At 42.1% G+C, this 19714-nt stretch overlaps 2 protein-coding genes across 14 annotated transcripts in view; one reads left to right on the forward strand and one right to left on the reverse strand.

The window, feature by feature from the left end:
* ANKRD27 (ankyrin repeat domain 27) overlaps nt 1–10237 on the forward strand; it is a 53743-nt gene extending 43506 nt beyond the window's left edge. For 10 of the 13 annotated variants that reach the window (XM_067720448.1, XM_067720442.1, XM_067720450.1 and 7 more), the window contains 7 exons: nt 2946–3143; nt 3826–3945; nt 5098–5259; nt 6305–6416; nt 7301–7379; nt 7568–7640; nt 8887–10237. In XM_067720448.1, coding sequence (XP_067576549.1) covers nt 2946–3143; nt 3826–3945; nt 5098–5259; nt 6305–6416; nt 7301–7379; nt 7568–7640; nt 8887–9120 — 978 coding nt within the window. In that variant the 3' untranslated portion in view covers nt 9121–10237. Of the gene's footprint in view, nt 1–2945; nt 3144–3825; nt 3946–5097; nt 5260–6304; nt 6417–7300; nt 7380–7550; nt 7641–8886 lie in introns of all 13 variants that reach the window. The other 3 variants (XM_067720449.1, XM_067720451.1, XM_067720455.1) reach the window with 3 other exon arrangements.
* A 2642-nt stretch (nt 10238–12879) lies between these two features.
* On the reverse strand, nt 12880–19712 carry PDCD5 (programmed cell death 5). The gene is made up of 6 exons (XM_067720464.1): nt 19535–19712; nt 18579–18616; nt 15860–15921; nt 14316–14407; nt 13385–13456; nt 12880–13070 (listed from the first exon to the last, which is right to left on the reverse strand). Exons 1-6 carry the CDS (start codon nt 19598–19600, stop codon nt 13023–13025), a joined length of 378 nt encoding a protein of 125 aa, XP_067576565.1. The 5' UTR covers nt 19601–19712; the 3' UTR covers nt 12880–13022.
* Between the last annotated feature and the right edge of the window lie 2 nt (nt 19713–19714).

Below are 19714 nucleotides of genomic sequence, written 5' to 3' on the forward strand. Positions count from 1 at the left end.
CAGTGTGGCCCTGGTGGAGGGACAGACACACAGATCACTGGGACAGAACAGAGAACCCAGAAATAGACCCACACATATATAGTCAACTGAGGTCTGACAACAAGCCGGTGGGGGAAGGACGGCCTTTTCAACAAACAGTGCTGGAGCAAGTGGACATCTTCAGGCAAAAAAATGAACCTCAACATAAACTCACACCCTGTACAAAAATTAACTCAAAATGGATCACAGACTTAACCGTAAAATGTAAAATTATAAAACTTTTAGAAAAAAACAGGAGGAAATCTTTGGAACCCAGGGCTAAGCAAAGAGTTCTTAGACTTGACACCCAAAGCATGATCCATAAAGAGCAAATGGATAAGTTGGACTTTAAATTGTAAACTTGTCCTGTGGAAACCCATGCAAAGAAGCTATACAGGCAGATTACAGACTAAAAGAAAATACCTGGGCTTCCCTGGTGGCACAGTGGTTGAGAGTCCGCCTGCCGATGCAGGGGGCACGGGTTCGTGCCCTGGTCTGGGAAGATCCCACATGCCGCGGAGCAGCTGGGCCCGTGAGCCATGGCCGCTGGGCCTGCGCATCCGTAGCCTGTGCTCCGCAGCGGGAGAGGCCACGGCGGTGGGAGGCCCGCGTACCGCAAAAAAAAAAAAAGAAAATACCTGCAAGCCACATGTCTGACAAAGGGCCAGAATCTAGAATATAAAGCACTTTCAAAACTCGCTAGTAAAGAAAGAAAACAAACCAATAAGAAAATGGGCAAAGAGAATGAAGAGACATTTCATTGAGGAGCATTTAGATATGGCAAATAAGCACATGAAAGGATGTTCAAGGTCACCACCCATCAGGGAAATGCAAATTATAGCCACAGTGAGATAACACTATGCGCCTATCAGAATGGCTAAAATCAAAATTAGTGAAAAGTGACACCACCAAATGCTGGTGAGGATGTGGGGAACTTGGTTCACTCATCCATTGCTGGTGGGAATATAAAAGCCACTATGGAAAACAGTGTTTGTCGTCAATTCCTTATAAAACTAGCCATAGAATTGCCATGTAATTACCATATGATTCAGCAATTGCATTCCTGGGCATTTATCTTAGAGGAATGGAAACTTACATTCTCACAAAAACCTGTAAACAAATGTACACAGCGACTTTATTTGCAGTATCCGCGAACTGGAAACAACCCACGTGTCCTTCAGTGGGTGAACTGCCAAACAAAGTAAGGCAGGGGCATGCCACGGGGCGCTGTTCAGCGATAAAGAATAAACCGTTGATTACATGCAGCACCTGGAATCAGGACATTTGGTAGTCTCCTGTTTTTGGCTTTGTGAATAAAGCAACTGTGAACATTTGTGTACAGTTCTTTGTGTAAATATATTTTTACTTGGGTAATTACCTAGGAGTATAATTGCTGGGTTATGCAGGAGGTATATGTTAACTTGAAATGACCAGTTTTCCTCAGTGATTGTAGCATTTTTCATTCCCGCCAGCAGGGTGTGAGAATTCTAGTTGCCCCAAATCCCGGTGAACACTTGGTATTTTGACTTTTTAACTTTAGCCATTCTGGTAAGTGTGCAGTGGTATTTCCTCATGTTCTTCCCTTCTACTTCTTCATCTGCTTGTTTTTGATTTTTGAAGTATAGTTTATATACAGTAAAATTCACCCTTTAAATTGAGCATAGCTTTTTAAAGAGATAACATTTTTAATCATTGAAAAGTGAACTAGATAACCCAAGTTTTAATCCTTGATCAATCACAGAAAACATTGACATATTAATTCCACTATCAAATATATGGTTCAACATCACAATTTAATGTTTGTTTTTAGTTCTGTTGGTTTGTTTTGTTTGCCTTCTTAATTACTGATGGACTGTTCTTATCTCCTCATGATTGGTTTTAAAACCATTGTGAATAAAAGGGAAGTTCCATGATAAAAATGAAGGTGAACTTCAGAGATAAGTAGCAAACAGTTTTCTGAGGTTTGACAAACGAATGTGTAACCACCAGCACAGTAAAAATATAGACTATCTCTATCACCCAAATATTCTTTCCTGCCCCGTTGAAGTTTGCCATATTGCATCCCCTGACCATCACCGACTTGCTTTCTGACCCTTTGGTTTTGTGATTCCTGATTTTGATTTGCATTTCTCTGAAAACTACGGATGTTATCTTATAGGCTCATTGACCGACCATTCAACCGTCTTCTTTTGTGAAGTCTTTTCACATCTTTTGCCTATTTTTTTTTCCTTTTGCCTGTTTTTTTTTTTTTAAAGTTGGATTGTCTTACTGAGTTGTAAGAGTTTGTTTTGTTTTGCTTTTAAGTTCTGGTTGGTACAAGTCCTTTGTCAGATACACATATTTGCAAACATTTTTCTGCCCTTCTATGACTTGCCTTTTCGTTTTCTTACTTGCCTCATGCAAAGAGCAAACATTAAACATTTTTATTAAGTCAGTTTATCAAACTTCTTTTATGGCTTTTGCTTTTTGTGTCTTATCTAAGAAATCTTTGTGTATCCCAGTGTTGCAAAGATTTTCTTTTGGGTTTACTTCAAGAAGTTTAATAGTTGTAGCTTTTACATTTAGGTCTGTGATGCATTTTAGTGTTTGTGTTTGGTGTGAGGTAAGGGTTGATGGGCAGTTTTCCCATATGTGGATGTCCAGTTGTTTCAGCACCATCTGTCAAACAGACTTTGCCTTCCCCGTTCAATTGCCATGGCATAAAACGGTATCATTGTAGGGGACTTGCTTTCTTGAAAACAGAAGTTAATCCTTCGATGTATCATACCTTTCTAAAGTAGTAATTCACCTGTGGGCAACCCGATTCAGGATGCCGCTGTGATTCCAGATTTTACAGAGGGGCTGTGAGGGACAGATGGCTTCAGTTCCTTCAGCCGGGTTCCTTAAGTACTAACAGCATTTCCGTTTCCACATTCTGCACTTATTAGAAGCTGGCAAAGATTCCTGCCAGTGGGCTTGGTGTGAATGTGACCAGCCAGGATGGTTCCTCCCCACTGCACGTTGCTGCCCTGCATGGTCGGGCGGACCTCCTTCTCCTCCTCGTGAAGCACGGTGCCAGTGTGGGGGCCAGAGACGCAAAGCAGGCCGTCCCACTCCACCTGGCCTGCCAGAAGGGCCACTTCCAGGTATGGGTCCTGGCTCTTGCGCAGCGTGTATAGGGTTAGAACCTCACTTGGCAGGAGTGCTGCCGAGGGAAGAGTTTGCTTACCGGCCCAGAGGATGGGCCCATTTCCTTCCTCCCGGCGCCGAGATTCTGAGATGCACACGGTAGGACCACTCAGCAACAGAACACAGAACCCTGGGGCTTCTGGGGGTGGAGCCAACCCCCCTCCCACTGGCATTCACGTCTGGCAGCACAGAGGCTGTCATTCTGATTCTGACCCCAGCCGAGAGCTGTCTCTCTGATTCTTGGGTGTTGGTCATCTGTGCCAAACAGTTCAGTATCTATTTTTTCATTTTTCCTTATTAGTTCCACTGTAAGGTTTTTAAAGCTAGGAATCATATTTTGGGTAATGCCTAGCATTAGTTTTCTAACATGTGAAACTGGAGTAATAATTACAGCTCTCCACAGAGGAGATGGAATGATTAAATGAAAAACACGCGTGCCTAGTACACCACCTCCACACACACAAGACCCTCAGCAAATGTTAATCCCTCCCCTTTCACTGGTCTGCTTTCTCCTGAGGGTCAGACATGGATCTAAGAGTCTTCTAGATAAGCTTACAGAAAAGTCAAAAGAATAGCAAGTTAGATGATCTCTCTCTGCAAATTTTAATTAAAGTTGAACACTTTTCTTCTCCGACCTAGGTGGTGAAATGTCTACTAGATTCTAATGCAAAACCCAATAAAAAGGATATAAGTGGAAACACACCCCTCCTTTATGCTTGTTCCAGAGGCCACCACGAAGTTGCGGCACTGTTGCTGCAGGTAAGGACCCCCTCGCCCCCAGCCCAGGAGCTGCTGACACGGCTTGGTGACGGGCATCCCGCCACGTGGCGGGCCTCTGGCAGCGCACCGGGGAGGGGCGGGGAGGGAGGCCGCTTGGCTTTTGCTTTAAGCTAGCCCTGGGGTGGGGAGCTTTGCAGTAATGGGGTCTCAGCGTCCGAGCTGCATCAGGGATGCAGAGTTAAGGACTGAGACGCTGCTTTTGCTAAGGTTTGGATCTTGCCTCATTTAACCAGGTCAGTTGAATTGTCACCTGCAGTGTGAGCTGAATGTCCTTTTATGTCACTGCTTCTTTTTGCCTCTCCTGATAAAGGGTATATGTGTTGACTGTAGAATTTTTAAAAGTAGAGAGAAACCCAACTTTTCCATAACCCTGTTTCTCAAAGGCAACTAACTTTGGTGACTTCTTAAAAATGTGCATAGTTTAGATCACTATTGTTTTCTATCTTGTTTTAACTTAACATAGAAAACTGTTTATTTTATTTATTTAATTTTTATAATTAATTAATTTTATTATTTATTTATTTTTGGCTGTGTTGGGTCTTCGTTGCTGCGCGCGGGCTTTCTCTAGTTGCCGCGAGCGGGGGAGCTACTCTTCATTGCGGTGTGCAGGCTTCTCATTGCGGTGGCCTCTCCTGTTGCGGAGCACAGGCTCTAGGAGGGCAGGCTCAGTAGTTGTGGCTGGCGGGCTCTAGAGCGCAGGCTCAGTAGTTGTGGCACACGGGCTTAGTTGCTCCGCGGCATGTGGAATCTTCCTGGACCAGGGCTCAAACCCACGTCCCCTGCATCGGCAGGCAGATTCTTAACCACTGGACCACCAGGGAAGTCCGAAAATTGTTTATTAAAACCTCAGTTTTTAGTGGTTGCATAATTATGGATGTACCATGGTCTTTGTTTTTTTAACTGTTTCTGCTCAATACATTTAGGTGACTTATTTTTTTTCCTGTTATAATGATAAATGCTGCCATGAATATCTTTGTACATAAATCTTTTCTCCTCAGTATTACTTTTACTCCTAACATCTTAAGAAAAATTTCCGACATACAGAAAAGTTGAAAGAATGTTATAGGGCACACCCATATAGGTACCACATCGATTCAACATTCCTTCTGATTGTGCCGTTTCTCTCTCTAGCATGGGGCCTCCATTAATGCTTCTAACAATAAGGGCAACACAGCACTGCACGAGGCTGTGATAGAAAAGCACGTCTTCGTGGTGGAGCTGCTTCTGCTTCATGGAGCATCAGTTCAGGTCCTGAACAAGAGGCAGTGCACAGCTATAGACTGTGCTGAACAGGTAGGTGGGAGCGCTTCACTGCTGAGAGCATCCCAGGCTCCCTTACAGCTCACGGGGATCCCCTGTGTTTAAACCAGATCTGAAAGAGCAGTAGTCAGACCTCTGACTTGCCGTGCCAGGCTGAGTAGGTGTGCTGGAAGTCTGTGAGTGTAGCTGCATCCCTGGTCCTTGGTCACCTGACCAGAGGCAGCCTGCTGGGGCAGTTTTCAAAGGCCTGGTTAGACGTGCCCCCTACCCACCACAGGCCTCGGCGCCTCTGGCACACAGTCCAGCAGTTAGGTACTCGCGGGGAAGAGCAGGTTGACACAGCATCCTGGTCTCACCCTCCCTGCACTGGGAATATGCCTGTGGTCCTAGCAGCATGAGGGAGGGAGTGTGTGCAGTCAGCGAACAAACCTTGAGTTCTGTAAGGAGAAGTATGATGTGCGGTTTACTACCCTCCCAGTGCGTGGACGTGCGCCATGGAGAAATGGTGAGGAAATAGGAGGAGACTAAAGGAGGGACCTCTTTACTGTTCCTCTTGCCATGTTGAATCTTTATCTAGTTTCCTACTCAGGTAGACAACTACTAGGCTGTTAAATGACACCACTGACATATTAAAGTCACCATAAATCCAACCTACTTATAGGCTTAGTATATTAATTTCTAATTTTCAGTTGTGTTTCTTAACAGAATTGAAAAATTTTATACTTTCAATTTAGCACTTTCTCAAATGATGAATATCTTTTATTGAGCACTTACTATGTGCTGGGCGCTTGATAACCTCATGATAACTCTACAGTAATAGATCCTGTTCTTGTCAACCCAGTTGCACAGAGCAGTGAAACACGGGCCCAGAATACCACCTAGTAGAGGGCAGAGCCAGCCCCCAAATGCAGTGCTGTTCTTCACCACTAGGCTTTATGGCCTCAAAGTTTTGTCTGTAGCTGCTTCTTAGCTTTTCTGCCCAGCCATGCCAACACTGACATTTAGATCAAAACCAGGCAATAACCTGCTGAGAAAGCATACAGAACGTTACTGTTACCTTTTTCCTTTCACATTGTAGAATTCAAAAATAATGGAATTGCTTCAGGTAGTACCAAGCTGTGTGGCCACGTTAGATGATGTTGGAGAAACAGACCACAACGAGTACGTTACTGTCAAGATCAGGAAAAAATGTAAGAACTCACATCCTTTCTGTAATTCTCAACTTGGGTTTATTTGGAAGTTCATGAGTCGTTGGTTGCTGGTTTTCACTTAATTGTAAATGTAAAACAATTATAATCATGACTGGGGGTGGGATATAGGCACCAAAGAAATGCACGTTATATCCTGTTTCATCCGTCCTGTAACATACATTTCATCCAGAAATGTACGTAATATCCTTTTCCATCCATTGTTTGGATACTGGTTTTCTGCTTGATTGTGATGTTCCCTAAAGAGGTAAGATGGACACTCTGGGCATTACCCTGAAGGTCAGGCCTCTACTCGCCAACCAGGGAGGAGGAACCACCTCTGGTAGTTTCTTTCATGTCTCATGTTCTGAATTCAGGCCTTTTTCTCAGCACTTCCTGGACACCTGGGGTAAATGCTACCTTTAAAGAATTCTTTGTTAATCTGCAGGTGTACAGAGGTAGATGGTCATTAGAACAGCAGCTGCTAAACAGGGGTGGGGCTGAAGTATTTTCCTCTTTTTAAAAAGTTGTTCCAGTTTAGATGGGGTCCTTGTTCAACTTTTTAAAAAACTGCAGTTGTAGTTTGCAATGCAGTAATGTGAATAAGCCCATTCACACATCTGGATAATCCTGAGGCTGTCTCACCCTAGTTGGCTGTGCCTGGGGAATATCAGTGTGTTAAGGATTTATCTTTGTTTCATGGGGGTTCACACAGTAATAAATAGGTATCTACTAATACGTTTCTGTAATCAAATGCAGTGCTTAAGTTCCTAAATTTTGTTAGACTTTAACAAAAAGAAGGTTGAAAGTTTGCATCTGTGCTATAATTTTTAAACAATTCTGAAACTAGTTTGGAAGTTTTCAGATGTTTATCCTTTTATCTACAGGGAACTCCAAAATGTATGATCTACCAGATGAACCTTTTACAAGACAGTTTTACTTTGTCCACGCAGTTGGTCAGTTTAAGTGAGTATAAGATTCGAGTTGATTTCTGTGCTTTTGACCTTAGCTTTACTTACAGCTCAAGCAGGTTATATGCAGCTTTAATGGGTTATAAATAAATCTGCACTCATCAAATGCTGCCGCCTCGTGGCCAACCAGAGTATTTCGCACCACTATCCCTAACGTTTATTTTAGTTTGTTTTGGGTTTCAGGGGAAGGACCTCAAGGGAGATTATGGCAAGAGATAGAAGTGTCCCTAATTTTGCTGAAGATTCTTTGCATGAGGTGAGTTATTAAACACTGGCTTATAATCTTACTTTTTCAAGCCTGAATTTTTCAAAACGAATCCATGGTAAACACATTTCTCATTTCATTATTCCCTTCACTGATAAGAGTTACTAACAATTAAAATGAGTTCCTTAGTGGCATGGTCACTTATTGTTATATTTAATAATGCGTTTCTGAGCTGAGAAAGGAAAGTGAAGAAAAAGTGGGGACTAGTTGTATTGCATGGAAAGATGCTGCAGTTTACAGTGTGCATACCTGATGAACTCTCTCACATTTTCCTGTGGAAGCAAATTCACTAATGTGTTAATCACTAATGTAAGGAAGAAAACACATTTGTATATAGATGGGTAAAAAACTTCAAGTATGGTGTAAAGTTGCTCGTATAGACAACTCTGTATGTGGCCGTCTTCCTATAGCACTGTTTAATTCTCCTGCTTTACATTCTGTGGTGTTTTTAGGTGGCCCTTCTCTGAACACATGGCTTGGCTTGGCTTTTTTTTTAATTGAAATATAGCTGATTTACACTGTTGTGTTAGTTTCTAGTGTACAGCAAAGTGATTCAGTTACATATTCTTTTTCACGTTTTTTCCACTATAGTTTATTACAAGATATTGAATATAGTTCCCTGTGCTATACAGTAGGACCGTGTTGAAACACGGCTTTTCTTATTGCTGCTTGCCAATATAATATATGCCTTATTTATGAGAAATCGAATTTATGGTATGTGTGGCATAGGCTTGTTGGAACAAATACACTGAAGTTCTAAATCTTTTAGAGAATTAGTGATTTTTGTTAAGATGACTCATTTTGATTTCATAGTTAATCTTCCATGGCTTTGCTAATAGACCTGCTGCTGGCTGGGAAACCTGCAAACTTTGAAATCTGCCTGGGTTCAATCAAGTGTTAGCGTTCCCCTTGATAGCTGGGGGACTTAAGGCAGATTGCTTAACTTTTGCTGATCCTGTTTCCTCAGCTGTATGTAAAATGGGGATAACAATAGTACACACTTGTTAGAGTTGTAAAGATTAAACGTGAAAACATGTAAAGCGTTTACATTGTGTCTGATACATGGAGTGCGCAAATGTCATACTTTCACCGCAGGGATGTTAAGAGTTGAAATTATGCCTGGAAAGTACTGAGCACATTGGATGGCACATAGAAGCACTCTATGGGAGCTGTTATTATGTGGGTTGTTTCAAGTATAGCACAAATGTGAACTGTTTGAATCATACCTTTTCTTTAGCCAGGGAGGCAAAGAGTCACTCGGAAGCAGAATAACCTGCCAGACCAGAGCAGCTCTCAGACAGCTGACAAAGGAAACGATGGTCAGCCGGAGAGGCCTGGACCGAGACAAACTGCTCCTGGACAAAGGCGAATGCTCCGTAGACACATAGTCAATGATGCGGTTGTACCCAAGGGCCCAGAGACTGCTGGCAACCTGACCGCTCCCCAAGAGGCTAGCATTTCCCAATCTTAATAGTAATAAGGAATTATCTACTGCCAAGAAGTGAGTCCTCAACAAGAAGATGCCAAGCCTGAGTACAGCTTAGAACTAAACAAACTTACTGTTTGTCTTGAGAGAAAAGCAGAAAGGTCCTGAAAGCTTTTCTGTGGCAGATGGAAAGAATGCAACAACAAAAAGCTATCACCATCTCTTTCCTCTTCAAAGCTAATGGATACACTTGAAAAGGAATGGACAAAAGTTCCAGTAGTGTCCAGATCCTTAAGACGCTTCTTCTTATGTATTAGGGTTCCTTGGTTACAGTGAGGTTTCATCACCAGATTCTGACCTCCTTCTACTGAAAGGTGCTAGACCTCTGGGATGTGTATAAACTTGCAAACCACAGCTAAAAGAATTCCTCCCTCTGCGATAAGCTGAAGAAAAGCAATTTAGGTTTCATGGTACCGTGGAGGCCGGGCGGAAATGTTGCATTGGAATGAAGGAGATAGGACCTGAAAAATGTCCCTTTGCAAGCAACACTTGAACCCAAAGATGCCTAAATGCCATTTTGATGCTCATTTTAGTTGAAAGGACACATATGACATGTTCTACACTATGTATGTGGGGAAAGTTGGGTATAATTTTTCTTCTAAAAAATTAAGTACAGATAATTGATCACTGCACTTATACACCTGTAGCAGTGTCTCTGGGAAAATCCCTTTCCATTAAGAGCCTCCCTTAAATGTCACACCTGATGGATGGTTCCTGAACTAGACAGTAGACTTGGCACACCTTTTCTTAGTCTTTTGATTCAAAAGATTCAAAACTTACAGCACAAACCAGGTCAAAGTTACCTTAAATTAGAATTTATTACCATTTATTCCTTTTTATAAATTTCTATAGCTTATACTCATTTTTTTGTTATCAATTGGCCTAGAGCTGCAAACATGGGTTTGTCCAGAGTACCTTTTCAAACAACTTCGTAATAGGAAAATGGTTCTGTGCACGTTCTTGGAAACACTTGCGTATGTACAGAAGGGAGGGGCTGATTATTTTTCTACAAAGTAATTTATGATTTTTAATTTTCTAATGTGCCTTGGACATGTGCCAAATGATGGAAAAGAAACAGTAAACTTTATGATTCTTGAGCGTGTCACGGTGTACTTTTTTGAGTTTGTTTTGCTAGGGAGGTGTGTTTCTCAGCCTTTCTGCTGTGAACATGTGCTTTGTATATAGAAAAATCTTCCCCCATTGGATGGAGATACATTTTATTTTTCAGTTATAGATGTAAGTACGACTGAAGCATGTAAACTGGATCATCCGGAGAGCATTACCCATGTACCCTGAGTAGGGCTGACCTAATCCAGTGAGCCCGGTGTCTAGGGCCCCCACAAGGATGTTTGAATTTCCTTTAACATCAGAAGAGCAAAACCGAATATAATACAGCTTCTTAGCCCAAACAGGAAACAAGCACTGTTGCTTTGTAAGTTTCTTTGTTCTATTTTTACTCCTTTCCCCCACTTTTAATCAAAACCACCTCATTGACTTAAGTTGCTGTGCTTCTCTACCATCCTAATTAAGAAACTTGACCCTATGCGGCTTATCAGCACCGCCATTTCCAAGGTTCAAATACATACATTTGACACCACCGAATTTTGGGGGTGGTGCAATATAATATTGAAAACTTTCACATATACCCCCAATTAATTTCTAACAATTGTCCTGGCTGGTAGAATTGTCAAATGAGGAGCCAGGTTCATGGAAATAATAAGGGGGCTAATTTGTTTGCACCGTCAGAGCTGGGGTCAGGCCCTGGCTGGCAGTGTCACCTGAATTGGCAGATTCCGGCTCAGCGTGCCCTTCATCTGGAGATGTAAATGCCAGGAATGGGACTGTCAGTCTCAGGGGAGAAGATTCCTCTTGAGCTACTTTGGTAATCAGCAGGGTGAGCGATCTGAAGTGATTACCTCAATGATTTTTAAAAACACTTGTGTTTTTCTCCAGTTACTTTCCCACTTAAAAATAAATTTGACAATTCAGACATTGGTAATGCCCAAATTTCTGTTTCGTGTAAGAATGTTCTGAATTCAAAGTTAAATTAGAAAGTTGAGAATAACCACCCCCCCACCCCGTGGACGGAAACGTACTCCACCCCCTTGACTCAGTCAAGAACCTCTATCCTTGTACAGAGTCATTTTCCATTCTCGCGTACCTCTGAAGGATGGGAGGCTGACAATCTTTAAACACATTCACATTGGCAGCTCCATCAGGACAGTGGTTATTCTGCAAGAGAAAGTGTGTAGCAACTTGCTGAGAATTGTCTAGTCTCCCTCCAGCATTTCTATGTAAATGAGACATAAAACATATGTACCTGTAACTGGGATTTTTTTTTTTTCAAAATCCTTGATCAGATTTTACTTTTGATGATTTACTCTGTTACTCTGAAAAATTTTTGATGTTCTTAATGGTGCTACTCATTTGTTTATTCAGGAATACTAGACACTTTATTCTAACACTGACTTTCTTCAGCATCTATGGTTACAAATTTCAAGTCTCAAACATAGTAAAATCTCAAATACAATTTATACATGTATCAGCAGTGTGCTAGCTAAAGCAGAGATTGGGATTGTAAACCACATTTCCCATCACTTTCCTGCTACTAATCCTATTCATCTCATTAAATGTTATGAACTTCCTCCAGGGCTAGGCCTCCCAGGACTAAGACATCTATCTACAAGTTTACACCAAACAGCTCACTTGAGAGTTCAGTTTATTTATTTATTTTTGGCTGTGCTGTGCGGCTTGCGGGATCTTAGTTCCCTGACCAGGGATTGAACCCGGGCCACCGCAGTGAAAGTGCCGAGTCCTAGGCACTGGACTGCCAGGGAACTTCCTAGAGTTAAGTTTACGATTTAAATTTATGAGCAGTTTTTCATAACCTGGTGGGAGTAAAGCACAATATAAGAGATGACATTTTTAAAAAATATATTTATTTATTTGGTTGCGCTGGGTCTTAGTTGCAGCAGGTGGGCTCCTTAGTTGTGGCAGGAGAACTCTTAGTTGCAGTATTCATGTGGGACCTAGTTTCCTGACCAGGGATTGAACCCGGGCCCCCTGCATTGGGAGCACGGAGTCGTAACCACTGCGCCACCAGGGAAAGTCCCAAGAGATGACATTTAAGTTACCTGCAACCTTATCAGTGAAGACCCAGAACATTTCTACCAAAATGTTTAACCACTAAACTGTCTCAACTGGATCTGAATCATTATAAATCATTTCTCTTACAAACATGTTTACTAGTGTTGAAGTATATTACCAGCATGTTTCAGTTATTTTGGTAATTTTTTTCCAATGGATGTATCCTCTAGTTACAGAGGTTGTTTGGATAGGGGTCATATTTGTTAGATAATTTAGTCTCAATGCCTTTGAAAAGCATATTATAAATGAAACCGAAGCTAGGAATTTTCCCACATTAAATGTAAGTAACTATCTTCAGGAAGAAAAATAGCTTACCTGCTTTCAGAACCTATGTCTTGGAAATATTAAAGTTGACTCAGCTTAATCCACGAGTCTTAAATCCCATGATGTTACTGGACACTGCTATCTTCTTTTTACTGAAGATGATTGAGCAGCTTCTATTTCTGCTAAGGCCACTTTCCCACCTAACACTAATGTCACAATTACAATTCATGCTGCTACACATGTTCAAAAGCTTTTGATAGGAAAGGAAAAAACTGAAAATGCAGGTCTTCTGTTCATTCTGCTATGGTTTTAAAACAAGTCTGTCCAAATTGCTTTATTTTGCATAACAAGTTTATTTTTAAAAGGCATATAGACAGTAAACAAAGTAAACATCCCATCGAGATCTGAACTTCAGCCAAGTGTTTTATCTGTCCTAGAACTGCTCCATTAAGTTCCAGTCTCTAGACGTCTTAAATTCAATAATCGTCATCTTCATCAGAGTCCATTACTTTTCTTCTGCTGAACTGGGGGGAAAATTAAATGAGTATCATAACATGTTTCACAAAGCATAACTCAGATTTTCTGAGAACACAAATTTCTACCTACTACAGGGAGACATTTCTGTCTGTCTTTAAAACAACTTAGTGTTTCAAAACAATAGAAGAGCCTTGAAAATTAGGCCCTCAATATATGCAGCCTTTCTCCCCAAACTTTATAACTTTGTGTTATAAAATGAAAATGTCTATGGGCTGAAACATGTTTGATACAGTACATGCAGATGCAACGCTTATTTAAAATATCAATCTTTCTTTTGCCGTGTGCATTTGGGGAAACTTACTTTAACTGTTGTTTTCTTTTCTGTTTGTTGGCTTACTTTTTCGAGGATTTCTATTAAACCTTGTTCTGATACCTAGGATAACCATAGAGAAAAACAGTATTTTTTTAAAACAAAGAATTGACCTCAGCAGATTGCATGGTTTTAGTCCTTCCGGGGTGCGGGGTAGAGGTCAAGAGGCAAGGAGAGTGGGACAGCAGGCTGAAGCCACTGGCTATAACTCTTGGTTTAAGTTCCACATAAAATCTGCTCTGCTAGTCTTCATTTGAGGGAGGAAAAGTATCCATCAGTTAGCTTCCTCGAAAAATACAAAATTAACAGGTACTTAAGAACACCTTCATCACCACTGGCAGACAATGACAACCACCTACACCACTGTGTTAAGTGTCAGGGACGGAGATACACCATCTCTGCCCCTGAAACCTTGAGAAGCTTAAAAGCAGGAGATGAGTCACTCAAAAAAGGTGAAGCAGTCATTGTCTCTTCCACACACATTCTCAGTGTAAGGGGTTCAGGGCGGGCTGACCCCTGTAGGCTGCGGTGGCGGCAGAGGGCTTCCCAGTGCAGGTGGGGCAGGTGGGGCTCATCTGGGTCTTGAAGCAAGGTCAGGAATGTAGAATATACCCATCATGGCATTACAGCAACACACATAATAACCAGGAATTTTAGCACCTCTTCATTTGCAAAACAAGCGTAACTTTACCTGTTTTAATTAGTATTACTGACAAACCTTGTTTCCAGTGTAGAAGCACTTAGAACTAACTAAACAATGAGTTATCTTTTAGGAAGGATGGTAGATACAACTATTCTCTCCTTTAAAAATTGCTTCAACAAGAATTCTGCAACCAGAAAGAGATAAAACTGACCTTCTGAAAATGTTTTGATAAAGTAGGTAACAACAGTTTAAAACTGCCTCAAGGCAGTCCAAGCTTACCTTCCCACTTAGTTGTCCATACCGTGCCATCTGTATAAGGTAATTCTCTACTGCTTTAGTTTTCTCAGGCTTTACAAGTGCTAAGTTACTTACTAAAAAGGAAAAAAAAGAAGTCTATATACACACATACACAAAGAAGTCAGAACTAAATGCACTTATATTATACCTTGAAACTAAGCACTGACATTTCCAAAGCCCTTCAGATTTATTCATGTCTTGAGACTAGCAAGGTAGATAAGGCAGATGCTATTGTTACTCCTCTTAAAAACGAGGAAAACTTGAGTTCAGCTGCGTCAATCTCAGTCAAGACCACACAGAGGTCGTGGCAGAGCCAAGATTAAACTTGGGTCCTCAGATTCTAAGCTCCATGCTTAAAAAAGAAAAAGCACTATTGCCCTCTGAAAAGCAATTTATATACTACTACACATATATAATCATAGTGATTCATCTAGGCCTGCCTCTTCTAAGCTGGGCTTCAAGTTACAATACAGAAGATACTGGTTCATTCTGATGGATCACTTAATATGTTTTTCTACATGGTTTTTATGAAAAATTTTATTATGAAAAAACATATACTAAAATGGAGAATACAGGCATATCTCATTTTATTGAGCTTCACAGATACTGTGTTTTTCACAAATGAAGGTTTGTGGCAACCCAGCTTGGAGCAGGTCTATTGGCATCATTTTTCCAATAGCATTTGCTCACTTCATGTCTTTGTGTCACATTTTGGTAATTCTCACAATATTTTTGAACTATTATTATTCTTATATATGTTATGGTGATCTGTGATCAGTGATTTTTGATGTTATTGCAAAAAGATCGTGACTTGCTGAAGGCTCAGATGATGATTATAACATTTTTTAGCAATAAGGTTTTTTTTTTGCAATAAGGTATTTTTAAATTAAGGTATGTACACTGTTTTTTTTAGACATAAGGCTATTGCACACTTAATAGACTACAGTATAGTATAAACTTAACTTTTATATGCGTTGGGAAACTAAAAAATTTGTGTGACTCGCTCTACTGTGGTGGTCAGGAACCAAAGCTGCAATACCCCCAAGGTCTGCCTGTACAATAAACCAGAGCCCCAATCACCCGTGTCATCTACCAGCAACATTTTGTGACGGACTCGATTTAAGAGTTGTTTCCTATAAATTTTACCTAATACAGTCGTCCCTTTGTACCTGCAAGGACCCCCTGAGGATGCCAAAATCCGAGGATGCTCAAGCCCTTATATGAAATGGTGTAGTACTATCAGCCCTCTGTATCTGTGGATTCTGACTCCACGGATACAGAGGGCTGACTGTATGCACTTGGAGATCATCTCATTGGTAGGAGAGAATGGAGCTGGTACTTCTAATAATGATTTAAGTACATTTCTTTAGGTTTATAAACTTAATATTTCTTACAAATAATCTGTATCTCACGTTTTAAGGTTAAACAAATATTTAATCTAGAGATAGCAACAATTTCATATATATCTCCCCATTCAAATAACTCAAGCCAATTTTATGGAAATAAAGAAAACTGAAGATGCTTACATCGGGCCCGGGCTGACTGATCCAGAACTTGGGCTAAGATACTGTTCCTCATTTCTGCTTCCCTACAACAAAAACAGGTCAAGCAAAATTAGAACTAAGCTGTCAGCATTCCTGTTGAACACAGAAAAATGTAACGAATCCACTCTTACACTCAAAGGCCAGCATTATATTTTGTGAGTGTGTATCTTTATATTTTGTGAGGTTGAAAGGTAAAACTTCACATTTTCCTAATCAGAGTGGAGTTTCAGTTCAACCACGATTATAAACATTTATTAAGTACCTAGTGAGAGGTGCTAGAAATTTATAGTGAGATTTCAGGCAATTACAAGGACCAAGTGATTAATCCCTGTAATTTTCTTAGAGATAAAGAAGCTGAGGTCCATGGAGGAAATGTTAAGGAGACACAGGTAACTTGTGGCCAAGGTAGGACAAGATCCCATATTTCCAGACTCTCAGTTCTAGTTTTTGGGTTGGGAGGGGAGTTAAATTATAACTCTGCTTCTATCCTTGCATCTTCCTACCTATCCAAGTAGGAACTATTTCAAGTTCACAGGATAGTGGTTTCAAACTTTTTTTAAGCAGAAATTGTTTTTCAAATGAAGCCCTTCAAGGAACTTAATACGTAACACAGACAAAAGCAGAGATTCTTTGGCTGAATTCGAAGGGGAGCTCGGGCTGGCTGTGCCTACTAATTGCCCGCATCTGAGGAGCTCTGGGGTTCACGGAACACAGACTGAAGCCCACTTCCATAGGCCATTTCCTTATCACTCCTGAGTACAGCAACCCTGCCACAAACTATGACTACATTTCACTAAATCTAAGAGGCCAGAGTAGAAAACACACTATAGTATTCTGTATCTCCAAGAATGAAAAACACCCTAGATGAGGTGTCTAATAGGAGACCCTCACTCATAGCTGGGGTATCATCCCAGAGCAACATCCTCAATACACGGTAAACAAGAAATAAACCCGCTATGCAGAAAGGAACAGCAAGGAAGTGTGCGTGCAATGACCTTGGCCCTGAGTGAAGAAAAAAGTGTCTCTGAGAATTTGAACTTCAAGCTGTAGTCTTGCAGGTTTGCTGTTTGAATTCACAGCACCAGTGTGGAGAAAGGGGGAACCTCAAGCAGTGAATTTTTTTTTTTTTTTTTTTGCTGTACACGGGCCTCTCACCGTTGCGGCCTCTCCCGTTGCGGAGCACAGGCTTCGGACGCGCAGGCTCAGCGGCCATGGCTCACGGGCCTAGCCGCTCCGCGGCATGTGGGATCTTCCCGGACCGGGGCACGAACCTGTGTGCCCTGCATCGGCAGGCAGACTCTCAACCACTGCGCCATCAGGGAAGCCCTCAAGCAGTGAATTTTAAGAGGTCTCAGGTTAGAAATGACCCACGTGATGGCAGAATAAAAAGTAAATCCTCTTTGGAAGAATCCAGGACAAGAGCAATCAATTATGAGACATTCGAATGTCAGATATGTTAGAATGTGAAAAATGCACTTCTTATAATCAGTGAAATTCACGCAGTAGTTTTATTTTCTTTTTAGCACTATCCCAGGTGCTTACCAGCTGTCTTCTCCCTCTAATGTAAGCTACGCAAGGGCAGGAACCTTCTCCACCTTGCCTATCTCTGTAGACACAACACAGTGCCTGACCGAGAGCAGGTGCTCAGTATTCGCTGGATGAACGAATGAGTTAAAAGGTAGCCCTGGGAGGTATGGGGCGGGGGGGGGGGGGGGGGGGGGCATGGGGAGTTTAATAGGCATAGTTTCAGATTTGCAAGATGAAAAAGTTCTAGAGATTAATTGCACAACAATGAGAATATAGTTCATATGACTGAATCATACTCTTAAAAAGAGTTAAGATGGTAAATTTTATCTTATGTGGGTTTTTTTAAATCTGTTATTAAAAAAAGGTAGCGTGATGGGGTAACTAGGCATTCATTCAATAAACCTGCCAAGTGTGAGGTGCTCTGTGATATTCTGGGATAAAATACCATTGAGAATAGAATGACAGTTAATACTACTGAGCACTTACTAAATGTGAAGCACTGTACCCCTGCGATCCTCACCACATACCTGTGAGGTAGTCTTATGATTATGTTGGTTTTAAGGTAATCACAGTTTAGCAGAGAAACATCTATCAGTAATTGCAATACAAAGTAATAAGTAATGTGGGATTCCATACGTGTTTATTTAACAAACATAATAACAGTGATGATGATTTCTGGAAAAATCACTATGCCAGGAAGATCTTTAAGAGTCACACACCTATTAAGGTGACTAAAATAAAAAAAAATTTGGTGAAACCATCCTTCAGAAAGTTCAGAGTTCCCACAGACACAGAGAACAGACCAAGAGATCGGTGTTGGGAGGTGGGCCAAATGAGTGCAGATTATCAGAAAAGTATAAACTTCCAGTTATACATAAGTCATGGGGATGAATGTCCAGCATGGTGACTACAGTCAATAATACTATACTGCATGTCTGAAAGTTGCCAACAGAGTAAATCTTAAAAGTTCTCATCACGCGAAAAGAAGTTTGCAAGTACGTGTGGTCATGGATGTTAACTAGACCTATTGTAGGGATCATTTCACAATATGTACAAATATGGAATAATTATGCTGTACACCTGAAACTTACGTTGTATGTCAAGTACTCCTTAATTAAAAAAAAAAGAGCCACTACATTAAAAACAAAAAACAGTTCAGAGTTCCAGCCCGTACCTTTGCTTCGCTTCCTGTTGTGCTACATCGCCAGGGTCCTGAAAAAACAATTTTATCTTTTAGTAATTTCACAGAGGAAAAAAACAGGAACTCCTATTTTCTTTCTGATACCTAACAGGCTCCTGCAGTGGTAGAGACGGCTTACCAAATAATTCAAAGCCGGGCCTCAAAAAAGTCAAACTGATAGTTTCCACTTACTACCACGTTTTGATAAGCTTCTAACATCACAATCTAAGAGAATGTTTTAGAATACAAACAACCATTAGAGAGAAGAGTCCTTGCTCTACGAAACCGTGTTTTACGTGGTAAGAATAATTTCTGTAAAAGAAAATGTGCTTCGGTATTGGGGACGCTGAAGATTCAAACAGCCCTTCCTTCCAGACCATCCCACTCCACCCCTAACACATTACTCCCTTCCTCTTTGCAGTAGAGCCCTTACTTGGGCGTTTTAGCTACGGAATTAGCTTAGTGCCCGGCCGTCCCCGGGACTGTCAACTCCATCAGGCGATGTTCCCCGCTGTACCCTCAGCACCTGGCACACAGCAGACCCTTGGGTCGGAACAATTAAATTCTAGAAAACATTCGGCAGGAATGCTAGTCGAAGCAGGCTAGATCCACGAGCTAAAGGCACCGAGAGACCCGAGGGGCTGAGAATTCTGTTTGGGACCAATGCCTGCCCGGACGAGAACCAGCCCCTGCCCGGGCGAGGCCCGCGCCCGACCCGCCCAGGGCAGCACATGGTCCGCTGGCCGCCCGAGACCCCGCGCACTGGGGAGAGGGGCCGAGCCTGCTCAGAAGCGACCAGGAGGCCACCGGCGGCGGAGGCGGGGTCCTCGGCCGCGGGGAGAGCTGGGGCGTCGGCGCCTGGAGCCTCCGCCCGGGGCCGCGCCTTCCACCTCGGGTGAAGGCGGCGCCCCTCAGGGGACGGGCCTGGCGGGGGGGGTGGGCGCGCTCACCCCGTGCTTGGCCTGTAGCTCGGCCAACCTGTGCTTCCTCAGCGCCTCGAGCTCCTCCTCCGCCATGGTGCGGCCGTCCGGAGCGAGCAGCCGCAGCCACGCTCTAGCCCACTCGAGAGACCGCTAGCAGCCCCTCAGCGCGCGCGCCACCCTCCCCACTGCGCAGGCGCCCGCAGCTCC

Source organism: Pseudorca crassidens, chromosome 20 (genome assembly GCF_039906515.1).
Source record: "Pseudorca crassidens isolate mPseCra1 chromosome 20, mPseCra1.hap1, whole genome shotgun sequence".
Lineage (NCBI taxonomy): Eukaryota > Metazoa > Chordata > Mammalia > Artiodactyla > Delphinidae > Pseudorca > Pseudorca crassidens.